Source organism: Siphateles boraxobius, unplaced genomic scaffold, assembly GCF_051911475.1.
Source record: "Siphateles boraxobius isolate OS27281-9 unplaced genomic scaffold, OSU_SipBor_1 119, whole genome shotgun sequence".
Classification (NCBI taxonomy): Eukaryota; Metazoa; Chordata; class Actinopteri; order Cypriniformes; family Leuciscidae; genus Siphateles; species Siphateles boraxobius.
Window position 1 is genome coordinate 1,410,342 of NW_027508721.1, and position 24,785 is coordinate 1,435,126.

The window sequence follows — 24,785 nt, forward strand, 5'->3', positions numbered from 1 at the left end:
GAGCTATTTATAAAGAAGCTAAAAGCAAGATTGAGGTGTCAGTCCACAGCATATTAAAAACAACAAAATTAAATCTAGTGAATGACCAAGAACAACGGATTTCAATTATGTAAATCCAATGTTATATAAAAATAGAACAAAATCAAGAGGATTGAAATTGAGACAAACTGTTTAGATTCTTAAAGTGTGTGAGTTAATAGTAAATGAAGTGGGGGGAAAGTCAAATCTAAATAGAGGACATTAAGAGAATACTGGTATCAGTATAAAATGAATGAGTTCCATCAATAGCTCCAACAACTTGATTGTAATCCTCATAAAAGTGCCTTGCTTTTGCTGCACTGTTTAAAAGTCAGTTAGGAAGTCAATGAACTGCCTGACTGTTAAGTGCAGAAATAATGCTATTTAAGACCCTGCTTACTGTGGACTGATGGGGCCAAGTCATCACTGATGCACTGCTGCAATTTTTCCATTCACCAAAAAATTCATTACTTTTATTTCTGCAGTTAGAGCATTGTTTCATGGAGTGGCAGAAGTTATTACATTTCTTACTATAGGTCAATTACCAAAAGAATATCTTGACTATCAAGCTTGTATTGTTTTATTAACTCCCTGTCATCATATAACTCCAGTACATTGTATCATAATAGGAAAAAGTGTCTCCACTTTACTGCTGCCATCTTGTTACTTCAAACTAAATTAGGATAGCTCCCTAGCACTCTCAAATAAATTAGGAGCTGAGAATGTCTTAACACAGAAACTTTTATGAATCATACTTAAGTGTAGGAATGAGACTAAAATGACGTCACAGAATTTTGACTCACCTAAGACAAATTGGCCCCTGAATGCCTTATGAGGGTTAGATTTGTCACCATTACGCATTTAACACGGGGGTCTAGCTTGTTGTTGATTCTTCAAGAATTACCTTTTATTTGCAATGTTGGCAGTTCAAAATTGAAGATGGACACTGGTCTAATAGTCAGGTTACTCTAGAATAAGTAAACTTCAATGGGATCAGCATGTAAACGCTTTACTTAACCCAGGTGGATATTTCCCTAACCTACAGCGGAGGTGGAGACACACACACACACACACACACACACACACACACACACACACACACACACACACACACACACACACACACACACACAATGTGCAAATAGTAATTTTCAAACATTGAGAATTATGATGGCGCCTGATTGGTGTGACCAGTAATTTTCAACAGGAAACTGAAATAACAGCAAATAAATTGTGCAGGTAAAAAATACGTTACATTTGTGTTTGTTAGCTAATCATTTATGGTGAAAAGCAATGTTTCGTAAATAATCTGTAAATGATTTTATGACATTTATGTTTTGAACATACATATATAGACTATGGAGACTTAAATTCCAGAACATAAAAAATGTCTGGAAATGTTTAGAAAAACTGTAATATATATATATATATATTACAGTATATATATATATTTACATACATCTAACAGTAATGTGCTATTATGTGTAGAAATGCACTTGTTTACCTAATGGAAAGTAAAAAAAAAAAGCATAATAATAATATTGTGATTAATTTTCTTTCTTTTTAAAAAAAATTTGATCTTTATACAGAAACAATATATGCCTTTTAAAATTTTGAGGATGGAGATCCCTCGCACAAGGATTGCATATAGTTTGGGGTCAAAAAGTTTCAGGGTCATTTTCATCTTTACAGAGAGCAGTTTTCATTCAAATTAATTTCTAATAATGGTATTAGGCATTATATTTTTTATCAACAATCATATACGATACCTCTAAGTATGATTTAATTTGTTATTTGTTGCACTGAATTGTTATTGTATTTTACAATGTGGAGTATCAAGACGCTAGCCGAATCTGATCCGCGCGTTTGTCTCTCTCTTCCTCCATCTGTGCTCCGTCATCACGCTGCGCCTTCGTTGAGTATCGTTGGCGCCAAAGAGGACCGGAGAAGCACTACTGTCCCGCAATCTGTCCAAAAATAAAGAAACGGTATTGACACATGCTCAAAAATGGTGAGTGGCCTTATTAATGCACCATCTATATAAAAAATGCTGCGATCAGAGACGAACTCAATGCAGTTAATAAGGCTGTTTGGATAAAGAAAGAGCAGTTAGCTCAAACTTGCAGCCTTAACGTTACGTGCTTGTTAACTGACCAGAGCTACAAAAAGAAGAAAACATACAAAGGCTATTCATAAACTTGGCAGCCCATGTTTACGTCATTTAGTATCACGAGAGCATTTGTTTACGTCTGGGTCGAGCAACATTTAAGCATTTAAAAAGTGTGGAGAACTTAACGGTCCAAGTCGAATGTATCCCAACAGACTGGCCAATATGAGCTGTTGTGTTAACGTTACTGTAGAACAATACAGTACAGATGTTTGTGTTTTTGGTATCAACGAAACACCTGCTTCCTGTTTGGTATTGTCAACTTTGAAATGTAAACATGCAACAGAACAAACTCAGCCTGGGGTGTCTATGGTAGTTGCTCTCCGCAGCGCGTTTAAGAACCTATTTTATCAGTGATGCAACTTATGTAAAACTGCATACAATGTTAATAGTATATTTTTCACATCACTTATTTTTCAGGACATCCGGAGGTTTTTTCAAACATCCAAACCTGCGGCGCCCAAACCTTCAAATGAAAGCACCAGCACTGATGAAGAACAGAAGAAGAAACAGAAATCAAAAACTAAGGTACAACAAAGGTCTAATGTACATTTGTCATTTGTTTCCGTGAAAGGTCTGTGATTGTACAATATCTATTAATATGAGATGGCACCTACAATATAAGTTCATTCTCATATTCTCTTTATAAACATGAATTTGCATGCTGATGTTTAATGCATCCTGCAGTGTTATACAATCACTCTTTTTCTCTTGCTTTAGGTCAAAAGTCCCAAATCTGATGAAAAACCCACTGGAAAACGAAAGAAAAGAGTCATAATTGATTCAGGTTTGTAAACAGCATTTATTAAGTATTGGTACAATTATGATGATGACCATTTTGTTCACTATGTTAAGACATGGTGGTTATTAAGGATTTAAAAAATACCCTAGACCAGGGGATTTCAAACAGGGAGTTGCAAGGAAGTGCTTGATTGTCTGGAATACAAATTCCATTAAAGTAAATAAATACAGTACTATAATGAGTTGGGAAAAAATTTATAATCTAACTTAATAGAAACTAAACATTTAATTTCATCAGTCTTGAAATCTGATATCTTAAATATTTCTCTCATCTTATTTTAGACTCTGAGGAAGACAAGAAGGAGAAGAAGACCAAAAAGAGCACTAAAGAGACACCTGCCCCCACATTGAAGAAACAACCAATAACTTTCGTGTCTGATTCTGGTGAGGGAGTCAGCGAGCAAATTGCCTCATGTATAATATCATGCTGTGAATATGACGTGTATATCACAATTAGTTTTCCTTTTTTTTGTTTTTTTGTCTTTTTGTCCTTGTTTTATTTTTTCAGATTCAGATGATACATTTGTGACTCTGAAACAGCACAAACCCAAAGAAAATGGAACAGCTAAAGAAAAGAAGGTCTCAAATTCAGGAAAAGCAGAACAAGCGAAAGTTTCCCCTAATAAATCTCCAATCAAAGCCCCAAACACGATCTCAAAGGGAGGTGTGAAGAGTTCTCAGCCCACCGTATCAACAAAGGTCACACCAACCCCACCTAAACTGAAGCCCACCTCAGTAATGGCATTCTTTGGGAGCTCAAGTGTTCAGAGGTCAGAGAAGAAAATGGTGGCCAGTACCAGCGCCAAAAGGAAGGCAGTGAGTAGATAGAGTGAATAGAAGTGTGTGTTTGCGTGAGTGCTTAATGTGTTGTAAAATTCAAACTCATCAGTGTTCGGTCTCGTCAAGCCCACACAGGAAACTGATGAGTCGCTCAGTGATGAAGCCATTGCAAAAGAACTTCAGATGGATGAAGACACTGAGGTTGGTTCAAAAATGTACAGTATTATATTCTATAATCAAGGACATGAATGGAAATTAATGAGCTGAATTATAATTCAGAATTACTAAAAATGAATTGAACTAATTATCAAGCACAAGAGATTTCCACAAGAGCATGCAATTGTGAATCTTCATGACAATAGCTTTTTCAGAATAAAGGTTTATATAGAATATACCGTAATCTGAAAATGCATGTTAATGTAGTCAATTTTTCATATCTAGTTTATTATCATGGAGAAATTGTTAATTTTCTGTATGTATAAATATGCGTAGTGCATAGAACCTGTTTGTGTGTGTTTTTGTGTTAGTTGGAAAAGCAGATTCATGAAGATGAGGAATTTGCAAAAACATTAGCCATGCTGGATGAAGCTCCCTTACCAAAAAAGGTTGGTGAGCTGCATACATGTCTATAGTTTGTCTTAACTCAGTGTCTCATTCTGATTTAAATATGCATAGTAAACATACACATGCAAGTAGTTATTCATAATTTATTCTTTCACGAAAATATTTTAACAAGTTTACTGCTTTATTAATATTTGAAGACCTTTTGTCTGCATAATCAAATGTCCACAAAAATCATATGGTGTGGCCAACGAAGCCATGTTTTTTTCTGGTTTGTTACACATTTCTGTCTGTTTCCTAGGCTCGGGTAGACTCTCTCTCCCCTTCCAAGAGCAGCTCTCAGGCAGTTGCCTCAGACACCAAACCTAAAAAAGACCCATCACCTAAATCAAGTCCTGTGAAGACCAGCTCCAAACTGGCTCAGATGAAAAAACGACAGGATGAAGAGGATGAGCAAAGGAAAAGGGGTGAAAAGAAAATTAAGATCTCTCCTAAGAAAGAGCCCATCTCACCAGCTAGCTCAGAGCAGGCAGCTACGCCCAAAACAGGAAGTGTTTCCATGGGAATGACAAAATTAAGAAGTATTTCCACACCTAAAAGTGAACCCAGTAAAACTTCACCAACAAAACCAGAGGTATTTAATTTGCATATGCTGCTTAAATGCAGGATTGTTTTATATTAGAAGATATTTGAAATGACAATGTAAGATTTGCAAAAAAAAAATTTTATGAAGTTTTTATTTTGTATTTATACAATACTTTTCTATAAATATGGCAAAAAACCTCTAGTGTGCAAAACCTTTGTCTCTAATATTTCAGAATACAAGTCCTGAGGATCTTGAGAAAAAACGGGCAAATTCATCAGCCTACCGTAACTTTCTGAACAGAGAAGGACCACGAGCTCTTGGGTCTAAAGAGGTACCACAGGTAAAAACACCTAAACCACTCATGTTGACAACTGAAGGCCTATCGTCTCATTGCTATTTATGAATATATTTCAGGAATCAAATTATACCTTTAAAGGGGCTATATGTAGAATTCAGAAACTCCTGTTGATAGTGACACTAGTGGTCATTAAGTGAACTGCAGCCAGCAACTATTGCCTGTACTTGCGCTCGTGCACACACTCTGTAATGTACAAGAGACTGAACGTGATTCAAGGCCCTGATATACTCACGGCGAACTTCTTTTTCATTCTTCGCTTAGAAGCAATAGTTGCTCCTGACATTTAGGTAGGGCAGATTCTGGGTCTTAGTGCTATTTTATGGTAAACATTTAGTAAGCTCTATAATATATTCTAATCGCTGAACTCATGCAGACACGCTTTAGGAAGATGTCCTTGCGTTAATTAGCCTGAGGATGGCGCTCAAATTTTGATTGACATATAAACACAACAAACGCATAGAATGCTTTCTTAGAATTGCTTTGATGTAGTTGTGGAGGAATTCCTGTGAGGAAAAGAAAATCATGTCTATTCTCAGAACAAATATCAAACAAACATAGCCAACTATATCAAGACTATTTATACGAGCAGGTTTAAACTAAAGGATTTTATAGGATTTTGTATATTTCATACTTTCATTAATTTGATATGCTACTCCAAAAATAGTAGTGCAGTGGAATGGAAAAACGTTTTAATTAGTTTTGCTGTGCAAAACTAATTATTGGGCATGTAAACGTCATAATCCTTTTGATTTTCCCGGAAAACATTCTCCACATAAAAATCAGTCTACATGCTTTCATAATAGCCTAGGAAGTCGGGGAAGACCTATTTTTTTAAAGTTTCGATACTAGCTGTTTATACAATGGCAATAAAAAAAGCGATTAATACATGGAAATTCTTACATATAGCCCCTTTAAGCTGCTTAAACAATGTTATGTGCATGTTTTAGGGAGCAGAGAACTGCCTGGAGGGTTGTGTGTTTGTGTTGACTGGTGTGTTAGAGTCTATGGAGAGGGATGATGCTAAGTCACTAATAGAGCGATATGGTGGCAAAGTCACAGGAAACGTCAGCCGTAAAACCAATTACCTTGTTCTGGGACGAGACAGTGGAGTTTCCAAGACTGAGAAGGTCCTAATTTTTATTGTTTCTCTTTATTCGAACTTGAGTGTTCTGTATGTTTCTTTTTCAATGTTTTTATAAATTACCCTTTTAATAAAATTTTTAGTTGTTTAGCTATAACATTATGTGCTAATGTAACTTCAATGTCTATCCTTTAGGCAGAGAGTTTTGGCACTAAGATCATTAATGAAGATGAGTTGTTGGAACTCATAAGAACTAAACCAGGCAAGAAGTCTAAATACGAGATTGCGGCAGAGGCAGAGGTAAAGTAGCTCCCATCAACCCTCCTGTTCTTTCACTTGCACTCACTGCCCACTGGAGCCTCACAATATTTAGCCAAATAAAATCGATATTGCGGTATATGGCTTAATGCGATAGTCATACTGTGAAGGGTGACATTTTATATGAATATGCGTCGTATTGCTACTGCTGAGACATCCAGACAAAAAAAAAAGACTCTATTGCTAATGGACATGCTTACTTTTAGGGGTGTTTTTACACAAGTTCACACTTTACAAGAACCCACTAACACTTTGAGTTACATTACCAATATCCAACCTTGTTTTTTTTTAAAGCCTTGTGCTTTTCACATCAAAACCTCAACCTTTTATCTAGGCAGAATATTGGTATACCATTATTTTGAACACCCAAATGTTTAAAGTTTTAACAAAAAGCCCTAAATAGATGGTTCATACCCACAAAGACTTAAATGTAAAAAGTAATGTTTTTATGCACTGCCTAACGAAATCACCCCAATCAATAATCATTTCCAAATATAGCTATTCAATTGATCTAGTCAAAGTGTTCTGTATTTTTTCATATCGCAATATATATTGCAGAAAAACTAAATAACACATACAAAGTATGTCTGTTTTTCCCCATATTGTGATGAGCTGTCTGTCTGTCTTCAATATTCTAGAATAAATCCTCTAAAACAAGGACTCCAGACTCTAGAGGCAAGCCCACTCCTCCAGCCAAGAAGGCCACACCACAAGGGCCCAGTCCCAACAAGAGAAGCCCTTCAGAGCGGAAGTCTAAGCCTGGCTCTGCCTCTAAATCTGGAGCACGTGGGGCCTCTCGTTCAGAGGTCAAAAAGAGTTTGAGCTATGATCAAACCAAGGCAGCATCCCCTGTATCCCACTCTACCCCACCGAATGATGGGAGCAGCCTGTTGTGGGTGGATAAGTACCGCCCCCGCAGTCTGAAGAACCTGATTGGACAGCAAGGGGATCAGAGTTGTGCCAACAAGCTTCTGCGTTGGTTACAGAACTGGCATAAACATCACAGCGGCAATACAAAAGCACCACGTCAGTATTTAAAGTTTGTTCTTACTGTGTTCACTTTACAGTTTAGATTTAGGTAGATGACATAATGTATAATCTATGATCATCAACATAAAGATTTTAAGTTAAAATATGGATTTGGAAATTTGTATATTATTTTTATCTTTAATAGTTTTTCAACTTGACTTGTTTATATGAAATGGTCCCGTAGTAAAGTACTACTGATTTTCTCTTAATGTAGTCTCTCAATTAATATGAGATATTATTCATTGTATAAGATAAGAATTGTAAATGTTGTTTTAGATGGTTTATACAGAGTTTAGCAATTCATGTCAACTACCCGTGCCGGAACGGCATACTACCAGTATATGCAAGTTCTATATGCTTATAATACATCAATTCTACTTTTACCATTATATAACCAGAGTACAGTTTCCAGTTTCCTATAATGCAGTGCACTTGACTTGACCACTGACAGATTTTACACTCAGTCACAGCATAATATTTATTTTAATGGTGCATGCCATTTCAACCATACAGAATGTGTTTATTCAAATGCACTGTTTGCTGTTGTTGTCACAAATGTCATTGTTCATGCGTCTCTCTCTCTCTCTCTCTCTCTCTCTCTCTCTCTCTCTCTCTCTCTCTCTCTCTCTCTCTCTCTCTCTCTCTCTCTCTCTCTCTCTCTCTCTCTCTGTGAAACAGCCAAATTTGGTAAGTTTGGGAGTAAAGATGATGGTTCTGGATTTAAGGCTGCATTGTTATCTGGTCCTCCTGGTGTTGGGAAGACCACTACTGCTGCTCTCGTCTGTGAGGTCAGTTCAGTCTCACTCGTAAATACATATAGCATAACATTTAGTTTGAGTGTGTTTCAAAAACAGTCTGTGTAATCGTTTTAAAGTGTTTAGCATTGGGTCAAGGATTAAGTCATTAGTGAATGATTGTAATTGCTGTGTCTGTTTTACAGTTTCGTTGCATTGGGTTAAGCATTAATAGAGTTCCATATGTGCTTGTAGGAGTTGGGTTACAGCTACGTGGAGATGAATGCGAGCTGCACCCGCAGTAAGAACAGCTTAAAGGAAGTGATCGCAGAATCACTCAACAACACCAGCATTAAGAACTTCTATACCGGTAATTAGCTTAATTAATAGCTAATTCAGCAGGTAGCATCTGTAAAATGGCTTGAAGTTAAACTTGGTGATTATAATGTAAACACATTATGTTTTTGTGTTTAATGGTGTCAGGTGCATCTCAGACAGTGAGCAGTAAACATGTCCTCATAATGGACGAGGTGGACGGGATGGCAGGAAATGAAGACAGAGGAGGAATACAGGTAGACATATACACTCACATTCAATTGCATTATCTCTCTTTACCAGAGGTGGTGCTCAAGGAGCAAAAATGGTCATGATGGTGTTTAAATACTTATGGGTTCAGTTGCTGTGTGGAATGGAGCACTAGCTCAGTATATATTATATATTGCCTACAATTTTTAAAAATAGAATGTGAAACTGTTGGCTTTGTCCACAATAAATGTTTCAAACTGTAGAATTCTACTTCTCATTGCCCTGGTATCATAGATACAAATAAAAATGGTGATTTAGGAATTTTTATTTATGAATTTGGTTAATTTGGAGTTTGACATGCAGTTATGCTGTACAGGAAATAAAAGGTCAAGTCATTGCAATGTGGAATACAGTAATCCATTCAGTAAGCTCTGTTGAATACTGCTCATTTTGAGCAAATGGAGTTGGTCATCTGGGTATTCTGTGCACACAGAAAATGTACATACTTTGCACAGTGTATATATTACATAGTGCAGTCTTGGTAAGAGTATTATGCTATTCTGAACCGTGAACACCAGTGGATTCAGAGAGTTATTGTGGTTCTTGACACTTGTGCTTTGCCCTTTGACCCACACAGGAGATGATTGGTCTGATAAAGCAGTCAAAGATTCCCATCATCTGCATGTGTAATGACCGCAATCATCAGAAGATCCGCTCTCTGGCCAACTACTGCTACGACCTGCGGTTTCAGAGACCCCGTGTTGAGCAGATCAAGGTACTCACTGGCATTTGAAATGATTGTCAGATCCAATCACTGTTGATCTGTGTCACACACTTGCTTATTTAATTAGTGAACTAGAAATATTGCAGAATCTTAAGTATTTCTCATTGATTTTGCATCATATCCTTTAGAAACATTATATTAAAATAAATCCCAGATTTTCACTGTTTTTAAACCCTACTTTATATCATTGCTGAAAAATGTATCATCACTTGTTACATGTTCCTACTATAGTAATAATAACCGTAAATGATGCATAATTACAAGCAGTTAAACTTACAGGTAGTACATGTTTTTAGTTTATTACTCAGTACTTTGTATAATTACACTTTACCAAGGACACTTTAACTTAAAAAGTGTAGCCCAAAAATCTTATTTTAGTAAATTTTTAAAAAATGTTTAAGCTGCCTTTTTGCCCAATCAGGGGGCTATGATGTCCATAGCTTTCAAAGAGGGTCTGAAAATCCCACCCCCAGCACTGAATGAAGTAATCCTGGCTTCCAATCAGGATATTCGACAGGTATGATGTTAACAAACAAATCTGTTGACTTTTATCACTGGTTCAGTGTCTACTATAGAAGCCTGTGTTTTACACTGCAACATTTGTTATTATATTTTTCTACATCTAGATCCTGCACAATCTGTGCATGTGGTCGGCTAAAGACAAAGTCATGACCTATGACCAGGCCAAAGCTGATGCTAACAACGCTAAGAAAGATATGAAACTGGTACATGCGCACACTGTTAAATACATTATAGACACTTTATGAGCATGGGCTCATTGATGACATGAGTAGACTGTATAGAATGACAATATCTGTGTTTTGTTATGCAGGGTCCGTTTGATGTGTGCCGGAAGGTGTTTGCTTCAGGAGAAGAAACCGCCCACATGTCTTTGATTGACAAATCAGACCTTTTCTTTCATGACTACTCTTTAGCACCACTATTTGTCCAAGAAAACTACCTGCATGTCCGACCAGCTGCCGCAGGGTGAGTTTTAGACATGCACAATAGATGATCTCTATATTTTCCCAAATTATGAAGATATTCCATATTTATCTCAATACATTTGCTCTCTGATCATTTAAAAAGGTGTTTTTAATTTGATCCCCATGAAAAATACATAGTGAGAATAGAACAGACAAAATGTTGGATGCAGAATAAAACAAAATTAGATTTTTTGAAGAACAAAGAAACAAATTACACATTATGTAGAACAAAGGCAGATCTATTAGTTTGTATTTATACTTAATGCACAGATCTATTTTGACATACAAAATTGAAATTTTACAGATAAATTTGTCTATAGAAAATAAGCTAAACTTTTAACATTACTGCAATATTCACAAATTGAATCTTGCCAGCACAATTCTTGCAATAATATCTCTTATATTCTATGTATCGGTCAGCCTTAGCTCACACCAACAGTTACAGCTTGTACACTTTGAAGACATTTTTGTTTCGCAAGATTTTAAAAAGTCTATTCTAACTGCAGATGAAAGCATGATTGTATAATTGTGACATTTGATGTTTATCAGGGGAAATCTGAAGAATCATTTGGTGTTGTTGAGTAAAACAGCTGACAGCATTTGCGATGGAGATTTAGTGGACAAACAGATCCGTTCCAAACAGACCTGGTCTCTGCTTCCTACACAGGTAACATACTTCCAGCCATTGTCTTCTCATCAGTGTTGACGTACAAATCCTCGGTCGACATCTTTACATGCTGTAGCAGCTCAAAAAAAAATCAGGCCCTGAAGTGTCCATTTTCAAAATTACATTTTGTGAGGCAGAAAAGATGAATAAAGTCATATTACAGCACTGATTTTCAACATATTACAAAACTTGTTTACATAGTAGTTTTGCATAGATCAGTGAAAACAATCTAAGGTTTTTCATATATCCGTGTGTATTTATTTCCAGGCAATTTATGCAAGCGTGTTGCCGGGGGAACTGATGCGTGGCTATATGAGTCAGTTTCCAACCTTTCCCAGCTGGTTGGGCAAGTTCTCATCAGCTGGCAAACACAGCCGCATCATACAGGAGCTGGCTTCACACATGAGCCTAAAGTGAGAAAACACACTTTTCTCTCCCTCTCTTTTCCTCCATGTCTGAAGTATGAAGTCTTTAAACCTCATTTTCGCTTTCTTAAAAGCTTGCCTATTTCTTATCCTGCAGGACGTTAAGTAGTAAGGAAGCAATAAATCTGGATTACCTGCCATATTTGCGCTCCGCAATATTAGAGCCTCTTCAGTCCCAAGGTTCAGAAGGAGCCAATCAGAGCGTGAAGCTCATGGATGATTATGACATCATTAAAGAGGATGTTGATAACATGATTGAGATCAGCACATGGGGCGGACAGCCGGATCCTTATTCTAAGCTAGACTCCAAGGTGTGTGTGTGTGTGTGTGTGTGTGTGATTTTCTTAGCATATTGTAGAGTTATCCTCCAGGACAAGAAAAACCGGTGGTCCAGTTGACAGTTCATTGCTTTGACAGATGCCTGCTCCATCTGAGTTAATTGTGTTTTAACAGAAAAACATCTGGAGGTGCTGTATGCCACACTTTATCCCCATCAGCTCCGTTTTTTTCCCTTTCTGCAGGTGAAAGCTGCATTTACAAGAGCCTACAATAAGGAATCCCATCTTATGCCGTACTCCTTACAAGTGGTTAAGAAAAGCCGTAAAGGTGCTGTTGACCCTGAGCTTGTAGGAGAGCTTGACAATGAATCTCAGGCCCAGGAAGAGGAAGAAGATGATGGGCTTACCAGAGATGCAATGATCAAGGTAGATATCAAAACAGCAATCCAGTAGCTTTCATTTCGACTTGTATATCAGTTTTCCAATCATGTTAACTTAATAACATCTCATTTGGAGAACACTTTAAAGGCATAATTCACCCAAAAATGTAAATGATGTCATCAATTCTCAGCCTGATGTTGTTTCACTTTTGTTCATTTGTCGAATCTCATGAAGTTATTTTTAATGAAGTTTAGATTTCTGTCCTTCCATTTAAAGTCAACTCATCCAAAACTTTGATGCTTCAAAAAATGTAATCCATCCGTAAGTGGTTAAATCCTGAAGAGACATGATCGCTTTGTATAATGATCAGATTTAATGTAGGCTTTCAGCGCTTACGTCATCATATTGTTCCAAACCTGTATGACTTCCCTTGTTTCTTGGAACTTAAAAGGTGAATTTTTGAAGAATCTCCACTCTTTTTCATGCAATTACAAAGAGACTGAAGCTTTCAGGCATTAAAAGAGGTCACAAAAGCACCATAGAAGTTGCTGTCTATTGCTCTATATTCCAAATCTTCTTAAACCACTGTGACTTGTTCATAGTCAGTGAGTTGAGAAACGGATCTGTTATGGCTTCAGAGGAGTCATAATAATTTAAAGAGAAAGCTTGGAACAACATGAGGGTGAGCTTGAGTGATAAATGATGACGTTTTTTTCCTTTTGGGGTGAACTATCCTTTCAAACAAGTATAGTTTGTTGCAAGTGGTTCAGAACTCACAGAACCCACAGAATTCAAACACCCATCATTGTGAGACTACATGTAACTTATTAAACATTTTGGCAAATTTTATTGTGTACAGCACAATTTAGAGTACTACACTCTTATGAGTGTAATAATAGCATATTTTACCATGTTCAAATTTATTGTACAGAATTCCACACCTTTTCCCAAAATCAGCACAGAAAATGCAGAAGTAGCCTTCATATTCCATCAGCGCCTACATATAGGCAAATTTCCATTATAAATCACTCAAAATGCTACACCGTTATTCACCAGATTTTTTTTTTCTTCACTCTTACAGCAGAAGAAAGCCAAACCAGCAAAAGACGTCAAACTAGAGAAACCAGGGGCTTCTGGGAAGGGGAAAGGCAGGGGTAAAGGAAAGGCCAAGAACTGAGATAAACATAGGAGGGTCTGAGACAGAAACCCTCACACTCTCTGCTTTCATAAAGATGTGAGTGGCTGAATGACATCAGCTCTATAAACAGAACTTTTTTTGTCTGTGAGTCATACTCGTGCACTTCCTGAAAGCCATCACTCAGCTTAAGCTGCTTTCAGCAGAGGGACCAGGCGCTGGGGGTGGACCACACATTTTCACAGAAGTCATTATATGGTTCACAATTCATCAAGCATATCAGACTTGACACATGCATCAAACTGTTAACACATGACGTTAAAGCTATATTCATCTTAAAGGTAAACAGTATTAAGGGCACTTAATGTCATCTCACTCATGTAACACCCATGACAAAATACATGAGCATTTTAATATATTACCTTCTGTTGTTCACAATTATACACCCTCTTCCACTAAAGATGTGGACACCCACTGTACTTTGCTGCATGTCAGCTTAGTGATCACAATGTAAATATGTATCTGTCATATTTGCTTTTTTCCTTTGTTACTTTGAATACTTGCAGATATATAAATAATACATTTCTTAATGTTTTCTATGGCAGCACTGTGGGATCTAGATTTATAGAGTGTTATAGAGGTTATTCTGTAAATGACTTAATGTGTGCTATATCAAAAATTAAAACAAGAATTATGTTGTAGAGATTTATTGTGTTTTGTCATCATTATCGGTCCCACTTTATATTAAGTGGCTTTAAGTACTATGTACTTACATCGAAAAATAAGAACAATGTACTTATTGTGTTGACTATAGTACATAGTACTTAAAGCCACTTAATATAAAGTGGGACCTAATTATCTCCATGATTCTTGATGATGCAAATCACAAGTATTGATCATATGGTTGTGGCGCAGAATTGTAAACAGATTAATTACTGATATATATATATATATATATATAGTATCTGGGTAAACAACAGTACATAGGTCCAGGTATTTTATTTAACAGTACTTAAAATTGCAGAATATTTTCAGTACTTAATTGTTAGTCTAACATGAAGGCTTTAATAGACAATTATTTACAGCAATAAAATGATGTATTTTGTATACAGGTAAATTTACAGTAGAAAAAATGTTGAATGTTGAAAATACAGTAGTTGAATGTCATTCTAACGGACACAGTGAAGTGCTGATTTACATGTAATGCATCTGACAACATATACAAACACAATGTTTATGATTCATTACTGGGTTACAGTCAGAAAATACTTTTATAATATCAGTCTTGCTTTAAATAGTTTCATAGACATTTTTTTGCATGATTTATGTAACCTAAATGTCTAACTGAACCAGTCTTACAAATAATTATGCTTAATGTGAGCTCTCATTGTTAGTTATGCCATAAGCTATGCCAGTTATATTTATATAACTCATACTGAAGACTGAAAATTAATGTACAATGGTACAAATCTAAAGTACAAAAAGACAGCTGATATGTAGTATGTCAAAGACTCATAGTTTAGCACAGTGGTTCTCAACCTGTTTGATGAGGATAAATTATCCACAATTTAAAGTTTCTAGTTTCTTGAGCTGTTCCTCAATAAAAACATTTATTGAGAGAAAAGACAATTTTTCCAGTTTCATTTTGATTGTATGCTTTTTAAATCAATTAAGATTTAAAGGGGTCATGAATTGAGAAATCCAATCTTCCTTGAGCTTTTGACATATAAGAGGTCATTATAAGTTTCAGAACTGAAAACTTCCTTGTTAGTCCAAAAACAGCTTTTATTGGAAACCAATCTCAGAAAATGACTAGTGGACACTGATCTATATAGAATATAGTCATTCTATATAGATCAGTGCTAGTGGAATGTGCCAATTTATGACGTCATAGATAGATGAAAGAGAAAATCAACGCCTACTTTTTTTGATAATGTTGTGTTGCTCATCTTGGCCAGGTCACTTCTGTAAAAGAGATTTTTTAATCTCAGAAAGTTTTATCTGGTTAAATAAAGGGTAACTAAAAATACATATAATAAACGCCTACTACTTCATTGCCCACTGGCGTGTTAGTGAGATGACAAAGTGAGGAAAGCATAGGATTACTGGACTGAAATACCTTCCAGACTATCCTAATGCTAACGTATTCTGTACATTTCACTGTAGATTATTTGGTAAATCATTTGCAATTTCGGTGCAGGCTTTGTTTTTACGATATGGACTCGACAGTAATGCAACAACATGTAAGTAACTGTGTTAATTCTAAAGCCTGATCCGTGACCAGTGATTTCTGATATGTAACGTTAGCCTATTGATTCATGTACAGTCAGAAGTTCTTTATCTGTGTCAGCAAATCAAACCAGTGAATAAATGGTCAACTTCACATTGTTTCTCTTATTAGGATGAAAATAAACTGTTATTTAAACTGTGATTAAGTTATATATAGAAAGCGATCAAAGAACGCTCCCTTTACAATCGCTTGAGCTGTCACTCAAACAGCGCGAGTTTATCATCGACTGAGTTCTGGACTCTCGCCAAAACGTTAGAATCAACGAATCTCTTTTTTAAAAGTTTGAACTTTTAGTTATGATGAAACCATTCGCGAGAGTGCAGAAACAAGTTGTAATGATTCATGTTCTGCATTCATAATAATAAAAGGCTAATAATAAATTATTGGCATTGCTATGATACAACCAGATTACATTAGAACAACAATCGACAGATCAATTTTATGAAGTGAGATCAACAATAGCACATTTTATAAACCGGGCAAAGCGACATAACAAACAAGGAAAAGGGTATACAATGCGAAGAATCACTAGTTTATTCATTTACTCAACATGTCTGTGATCGGCTACAATGCTCATCCACTGCAACATTTTACAATCTAAATATAATGCTATAATCAACACTTTTCACGATTAGTTAACTTTGAGAGCTGTAATAGTAAAAATGTGCTGAATGTTTTTGAGGGAGTTCCACATGTGATACTCAGCTATTTCACTTGCAAAGATGTTTACGATGTTTTGCGTTTACACTGAAGTCTCATAGCAAATTTTTTTAGACAGAACGTTCAAATCAGAGGGCTAAAATCAGGCTAGGAAAAATGTCTTTCATTTCTAATGACAGTTTTTTATGTAAAAATCATACTAACATTATAAGTGCACCCCAGGAAACATTATAAAATAATGCAGTTCATGACCCATTTAATATATTAATAATGTTATTTAAATAAAAAAAATATTAATAATATGCCACCCTGCAGCCCCCTGGTTGAGAACCACTGGTTTAGCACTAGTCTCTATTGGCTTCTCCCACTTTACACACTATTTAGATTCACATTTTATCTGAAATACTTTTTTTTGTTGCAATTTTGGGAGATGTTTTCTGAGAAATACAGCTTGCAGAATCTGTCTCCCTCTGTGTTTAACAATCAATCATGCATCTCCTCCTTGAGGTCTAAGAATCGTCACGACAAGGGAAAGTGACATTGTGTGACATTATCAGCATGTTGGTAGTCTTTTTGGAAGTACTTGTAGAGTAACCGTCCCGCTGGTTTGTCTAAGGAGCTCGACAGCCTCGGAGTGAGTGACACCCTTCAGACTCTGTCCGTTTACTGTCAGCAGCTGATCCCCGCGACACAGACGCCCGTCCTCCACCGCAGCTCCCTGTGGAAACAGCACTGTCACATACGCTTCACGCTCAAATTCACAAATAACATTCCTTTCTCAGTCAGAGGACTCTATGTCGTGCACATGCCGCAATCCTTGCAAACTGAACGTGTGTTTGGATATGTATTGATCTCTGTGGCTCACTGCAGTCAATATATTTACTCAAGGCAACTCAACGGCAGTGTCTCTTTCTTGTGTACCTTGGGAAATATGTTCTTGACATAGATGGGCAAGTCACCATGGGAACTGCCAAATCCTCCTACAATACTGAAGCCAAGCCCAGCAGAGCCACGTTCAAGAGTGACAGTCTGGAACTGAGGAGAACTTAAACACACACAACAGACAAATAGAATTAAACCCCTTTTTTTTTCAGAGACACCCTACTGGAAAACAGGGCAAAGATTAATCTCTTAGTGCAGTTAAGTGAAAAAAGCAAGCATAACACTTCTATTGAACAGGGTTGTCTGAATAGTCTGGGTGCCCTGAGGGGAAGTCCTTTATCTATGTGTAGAATTCTGCTGACTCTAGAGTCTCACGGCTTTAAAGAACTGCACTCGCACACTTGCTCCGAAATATCCACAAGCAGACATTTCAGTAAAAAGGGCAATTTTAATATATTTCATGGACTCATTGAAGGCAGCGTTGGGATGAAACCAGTAATAAATCTTAAATGCTAGCATAAATCAGAGCCATCGTCAGCATAATGTGAGCATAGTTGACTAAAGGTTCTGTATGATATAAACTACTCATTTGTTCCAGTGACTCACACATAAAAAAATTGTCCTGGGCCGCATTAATTTTAGTGATGAAACTTTTCAGATAGAAAGTGTAATATTGAACGAAAATGAAAGCAAACTGAGGCACAGCTCGCAGTTAAATAAAATTACTTTCTAAATCTTTTTGGAGTTCTTTACATATGAATAATGGGTGAATAAATATAATTTGGGATATTGTTTGTTTTTAACTTCTACAATTTAATGTATAGATCAGCGGTACCAAGTGCCCTAGATGGAATATGAAATAAATTTGATTGTACCCAAATGAAAGAATGCTCACCAAAAATACAGTAATATACAGTAAAAAAAAACTAACACTGCTGCGAAGGTGTTTCTAATACAATAGCTGAGGGAGTGACGGCAAATTTAACATCTTTATGGAAACCTAAAAATTATATTTGCTCCTGTTCACCACTATAGAACTATGACGACATCCACTTCTGAGAACCTTGGAAATGTGAAAAGTATCCATTATCTTAATTATTTATGAGACTATTGCCAATAAAATAGGACTATAGTTTGGCAGTTTCTATATTGGAAACTATAAATATTTATTTCTCGTACCTCTGGTGGTTCAGGGTAGAGTCATTTTCTGCGAGTCCAGGTGAGGAGTGAATTAAAGATGAGCGATCTTTACTGAAGCTAGCTCCATCTGCACAGCCACTTGGCATCACCTTTAATCAAACACACAGAGTGTGACATTCATGGAAAGATGAGCTCTGTGTACAATGATTGAACATTTGATTATGTTTTGTATCTGAAATGATTTGATATGTGTCTGATGATACACACCTGCAGTGTGACGGCTCCGCTGCTGTTTCTCAGGAGGGAACTTGCCTCAGTGACTGAGAGACTTTCTGTTGATGTACCGTTAATGCTGATGACTCTGGCACCCAACTGAAAATTCAATTCAATTCAGTTATTTATTTATTTTTGAAGATAGTGGGTTGTTGTTAGTAGGGTATTCAGTTTGGTGTTTCCCCCCCCCCCCGTTTTTTGTTTTTTGTAGTAGTAGTACCAGTTATTTGTTTGATAAACTAGTATGTAATATAAAATAAAACTGGTATGAAAAGTAGCTTGTTTTAGGAAGTTCGAAGTCATTCAGAAGTTCGGAGTCAACTTTTGATTGGTTTATTGGTCATTGGTCTCTAACGCTCAAGGCTACTTTTATTTGATCAAAATTACAGTAAAATGGTAATATTGTGAAATATGATTACAATTTAAAAAAAACTGTTTTCTGTTTTAACGTGTTTAAAAATGTAAATTTTTCAAGATTCTTTGACGAACAGTTTAAAAGAACAGCATTTATTTAAAAAGAAATGTTTTGTAACATTATAAATGTCTTTACTGTCACTTTTAATCAATTTTATGCATGGATAAAAACTTACTGAGCCCAAAGTTCCAAATGCTAGTGTACATACAGTTTGATGTATATCTTGAGGTTTACGATGATCAACACTTTCTCTTTTTTTGGAAATAATTTGTTGGTATTTTTGCCTTTAGGCATGGCAAGTTTATTTAGCACATTTATGGCAATTCAAAGTGCTTTACAGAAAGGAATTAAAATAATCACAAAATAAAAGCAAGGAAAATTAAAACAGTTATTGAAAATAAATTAAATGAGATATACGATACAGTTATAAAATGAATTAAAAGAGTAAAAAGATGATACATAGATGGGGTTTATTGGGATAGTCCACTCTTAAAAATAAAGGTTTCAAAAAAAATTTTTTTTTCAGAGATACCATAGAAGAACCATTTTTGTGTCAATGAAGAACGTTTCAGTGAAAAGTTCATAAAGGAACATGAAAGAGTCTGTCTCTTTTCTTGGTTTGAAGAAAGTTTTAACAATCTTAAGTACTTTTTCCACTATTAAGAACCTTTAGGTGAATGGAAAGTTTCCATGGATTTTAAAGGTTTCTCATGGAACCGCAGATGCCGGAACCTTTATTTTTCAGGGTGTACAGAGAAATTCCAGGAAATGTCTCTACACAGAAATGTCTGTGCACAGAAAGAGAAAAAGGGAAAAGAGACTGGGAAAGAACCAAAAGCTGGGACTTAAACTCATGTTGCCCAAAATGCTTTCAGGCCCAATTCCCACAAAGACTCAAGCGTTCTCATTCTCTCTCTACCTGCAGAAGTCCTGAGCGTGCTGCAGGTGTGGTAGGGTCCAGGTTGGAGATGTAAATCATTGGATCTCCCAGTGTTTCCCTCAATCTCAACTCCACAGACTCACACTCATGCTGGGACAGAATCATACCAACCTTATACATTTACTACTGGATCATACAGTTACTGCATCAACATGCCTTAAATTACTGCATTAAAAGTGCTTAGAAAACCAAACCAACCTTCTGAACGGTGACAGTTCTGATGTCAACGTTCCCGTCCAAAGCTGTGGAAAAAGATGAAAACTCATTGATGGTACTGATGAATAGAACTGAATAGTGAATAATTATCATGTGACAGACACTCTTACAGTCATATGTGCAGAGAGAGGAGAGAAGAGGGACGTCCACCTCGCCCACCTGCCACAACAAAAATAGAACACTGACTCTCAAACACTGCCTATAGATTGCGCACTGTGTAGATCTGATAAGTTGTGCTTGTGTGCTGTAAATATTGTATGGCATGTGTATGGTATGCATACTTAAATCTCCATGATACATTAGCATTCAAAAGATTTGGGGTAGGTGAGATTTTTTTAATGAAGGAAGGCTCACCAAGTGCTCACTAATGCTGCATTTATTTGATCAAAAACACTGTAAAAATGTAAAAAAACAAAATAAATAAATGATTTTTCTAAATATCATTTATTTATGTGATAGCAAGGCTGAATTTTCAACATCCATTAGTTCAGTTTTCAGTGTCAAATGATCTTTCAGAAATCATTCAAAAGTGGATTTGGTGCTCAAGAAACATTTATTATTATTATCAATGTTGTGCTGCTTATATTTTTATGGAAATCATGATATAAGTTTTTTTTTTCAGGATTATTTTGAGAATAGAAAGTTGAAGTAGAAATCATTTGTAACATTATAAATGTCTTTGTTACTTTTAGTCAATTTAATCCGTTCTTGCTGAATTACAGTATTAAATTATTTCAACAACAAAACAAATCTTACTGACCTCAAACTCACAATTTTTTTTATATTAGTTATTACAATGTAGATATACAATGTATTCTAATATCTAATTATCATATTAGTCTTTTTGTGGTATCAGCTGGTCTAACTCCACCATGTTTGAAAAAATTCTAACAATCGGATAACAAAACAACAGCAAAAGATGGTTGAATATATCAACATTAACAAAAAAAAGTTAATGTCACCCTAATGTCAACTCAAAGTCACTGAGTAATGGCTAACTAAAACTTTTTATTTCAATTCTGTTGGGAGTTTTTTTTTTTTGCCATTGACAAGTCAAGTCACCTTTATTTATATAGCGCTTTTTAAAAATACAAATTGTTTCAAAGCAGCTTTACAGTGATAACAGGAAAATAATGCAACAAAGTTTGTTTAAGTTGTACAGCAGATCAGAAGAAAATAGCGTAATTGTCCATCTTAAGTAAGTTCAGTGATGGTTCATTTTTGTTGTAAAAAGTTATTAATTTTGTTTATTTATGGCCTGAACTTAAAACAGAGCATATTTTTAATAGAAATATTTTCTTAAATTATAACACATATATATATATATATATATATATATATATATATATATATATATATATATATATATATATATATTATTTATTGTTTTAGATCAGAGAGTTCAATGCATAGCAGGAATAATCCATAATGTCTTGTGTAATGCGTTTACCTTATCTCCATATGATAAAGCTTTAAAGCGCGCCACCTCCAACAACACAGAGCCACTACAGCTCTGCAACACACACACGGAGAGGACATAATTAGTCCTATTATGAATATGAAAGAAATGCATTAATTACTGTATTCATGAGTGAAGTGTGTTTGGGTGCACCTGCAGTAGTGCGCTGGCGTATTCCTGTGATGCAGCTCGAATGTCCTCCCCATTCACAGACAAAATCTGGTCACCTAGCAACAGTCTTTCATTCAAGTCTGCAACCCCTCCCCTTGTTATCTCAGACACAAAGATTCCAGTGTCATTCCTGCAAGACATGCAGAAAATTATGAATTCTGAAAACACCTGATTCTATGTATTATTCATGGCCTATAGTGTGCAGTTCTGTAATGTAATAATTCCTTTAGAATAACCCACCTTTTACCCACAATGCAAAGCCCTAGTCCCTGTCCTGGTTTGCAGTTCAGTTCCACACTGAAGAGGTCCCACATGTCCACGGGTGTGTGGTTCTGCAGGGTGTGTGTGGAGTGGTTCTCTGTCACAGGGTCTCTGTAGATACACAATCGCACACGCTGCGGACTCAAGCGCAGGACACTCAAGGCCTCCTCATGAGTGGCCATTCTCAGATCAATGCCGTTCACCTGGAGGAGAGAACAGTGACTACACTCAAGGGCCATTCAAAGAACCTTGGAAAGGACAAGTAGATTCAATATTTGCCTGTTTGGATACTAAGTTCAGTTTAATCAGCCCATAAATATGTGCACTGTACATTGTTGATGTAATTTTTTATAATCTAAGCCATGAGTTTACAGTAATGACAGTTCCTCTATGTACTACGTTTATGCACACTTTGGGTCAATGGAAGTTCTTTTGAAAAAATCAATAAACTACATTCTGTTCAACTTCACTGGTGAATGTTGAAGTTCTGTACCTCTAATATATGATCTCCTGCCCACAACCGGCCATCTCTGTGTGCCGCACCATCCTTGTTCACTTCATGAATCACTATTACTCCCTGGGGAAGGAAGGAAAGAAAGAAAGAAAGAAAGAAAGAAAGAAAGAAAGAAAGAAAGAAAGAAAGAAAGAAAGAAAGAAAGAAAGAAAGAAAGAAAGAAAGAAAGAAAGAAAGAAAGAAAGAAAGAAAGAAAGAAAGAAAGATTATATTGTCAGCATTTAAGTGAAAAGTTTAATTGGAAATTTGACAGTTATTCCTAGAAATAGTGCAAAATTTTTAATAATTTTTAAAAAATGTTTTAAATTCAAAAGCTTTGTTTATCTCCACATGAAAGAGCCCGAAATATATGTGGAGAAAGAAAGAATATTGATTTTGCTCCAATTTTGATTTCTGGTGATTGCAACATTACTTCAAAATTCTTTTTTTTTTATTTAAAGGAATATTTAATATGTTTTATCAAGAGTATTTCTAGCCTTCTGTCAATGCCACAATTTTTTTTTTTTTACAAATTAAGTGAAAAAGGGACGGGCGCCCTAGGACGGGCGACCCGGAGATAGATTGGACTGCTCTTCAGGAGATGGTGACCGCACTGCTCCCTCCCCCACAAGAGGGCCAGAAGGAAAATCTTTTGTTCCCTTTTATTTGTGTGTCGCCGCTGGCCTTAAAACCAGCAGTACCCAAATTTTCAATAAAAGTGCAGTTTCTGTCATCTCTGGGTCCAAAGAGGGCCCGGAGAACAGTGGGAGGAGAGAATCCTCACCACTCTCATCCCCCTCTTCTATCGTCAGCGGGCAGCAGCGTGCAGTTCGAGAATGCAACCTAGCTGCCTACTGCCCCGTGGAACCAGGTAAGTGTTGCACAGCACACTCAGACCCCGCTTCGGGCCACCTCCCAGAGACAGCATCCCGAGCCGCGTCCCTGCGTTCCACCTCGCTGCCCCACTGCGGGTACGCCAACGGTCCCTTTGGTCCCGCTCGTACAGTCTCTGCAAGCCTGGTTAGCGCTCCCCGGTCCATCTCGCTGGCTCATTCGGACCATCAGGCTTGGCTATGCGAATCAGTTCGCCCGGCGTCCCCCCAAGTTTCAGGCCATCCACTCTACTACAGTGAGAGCAGCCGATGCCCATGTCTTGCCACCTTGCTTCTTCTCGCAGAGAGGTGCTGGCCTCTATCAAGAGGGTAGGGCACCTGCAGGCATTTTTGGTCGACGAATTGTGCCTAGAGTTCGGGCCGGGTGACAACCATGTTGTACTAGGACGCCGGTTTGGTTATGTGCCCAAGGTTCTTACCACTCCCTTCAGGGACCAGGTGGTGAACCAGCAAGCACTGCCCCTGGAGGAGACAGACCCAGCCCTGGCTTTGCTCTGTCCCGTCCAGGCTCTGCGTTTGTACGTGGACAGAACTCAAGTCTCAGCACCTCAGACCAGCTCTTTGTCTGTTAAGGAGGCCAGCAGAAGGGAATGGCTGTCTCCAAGCAGAAGGTGGCCCACTGGATAGTGGATGCCATCGCCTTGGCTTACCATGCACAAGGCGTGCCCTGTCCGCTCAGGTTGCAGTCTCACTCCTGGGCGCTGGCACGTGGCTCCTCGCTAACAGATATCTGTAGAGCTGAGGGCTGGGCGACACCTAACACGTTCGCTAGATATTATAGCCTACGTGTAGAGCCGGTCCCCTCCCGTGTTCTCACCCTAGACGGGTAGAAGCACTGAGTGGCTCGGCTCTGTTGGCTTGCTGCACCCTACTGTGCACCCTTATTGCTCCATAGTGAAAAACCTGTTGGAGAGCCCTCCAACACCCTCTGCCTGGACATGGCGGAGTGTCCGGTGCCAGGCCTGTTATCCATTGAATCCTTGAGAACCGGGTCTAGGCTGGGTCCCATATGTGTGACCCTACGGGGATCCCATATGTGCGTTTCTTTCATGGCTGCTCCTAAACGTAAGCCTGTGTC

General features: G+C 37.1%; 2 protein-coding genes across 2 annotated transcripts in view; one reads left to right on the forward strand and one right to left on the reverse strand.

The window, feature by feature from the left end:
• The first annotated feature begins 1,913 nt into the window (after nt 1-1,913).
• Nucleotides 1,914-14,317, forward strand: rfc1 (replication factor C (activator 1) 1). Its single transcript, XM_077203667.1, has 24 exons — nt 1,914-2,029; nt 2,606-2,713; nt 2,906-2,972; nt 3,269-3,370; nt 3,495-3,802; nt 3,893-3,967; nt 4,294-4,371; nt 4,629-4,961; nt 5,146-5,253; nt 6,219-6,398; nt 6,548-6,652; nt 7,309-7,696; nt 8,378-8,487; nt 8,689-8,803; nt 8,917-9,005; nt 9,596-9,733; nt 10,164-10,259; nt 10,369-10,467; nt 10,575-10,729; nt 11,278-11,395; nt 11,663-11,808; nt 11,918-12,131; nt 12,342-12,524; nt 13,561-14,317. Exons 1-24 carry the CDS (start codon nt 2,027-2,029, stop codon nt 13,654-13,656), a joined length of 3,414 nt encoding a protein of 1,137 aa, XP_077059782.1. The 5' UTR covers nt 1,914-2,026; the 3' UTR covers nt 13,657-14,317.
• A 2,452-nt stretch (nt 14,318-16,769) lies between these two features.
• LOC143711855 (multiple PDZ domain protein) overlaps nt 16,770-24,785 on the reverse strand; it is a 62,706-nt gene continuing 54,690 nt past the window's right edge. Inside the window, 11 exon segments of the mRNA XM_077203938.1 lie at nt 16,770-17,282; nt 17,486-17,609; nt 18,626-18,735; nt 18,854-18,958; nt 20,194-20,304; nt 20,413-20,456; nt 20,541-20,589; nt 21,881-21,943; nt 22,043-22,190; nt 22,301-22,524; nt 22,815-22,898. Coding sequence (XP_077060053.1) covers nt 17,118-17,282; nt 17,486-17,609; nt 18,626-18,735; nt 18,854-18,958; nt 20,194-20,304; nt 20,413-20,456; nt 20,541-20,589; nt 21,881-21,943; nt 22,043-22,190; nt 22,301-22,524; nt 22,815-22,898 — 1,227 coding nt within the window. The 3' untranslated portion in view covers nt 16,770-17,117.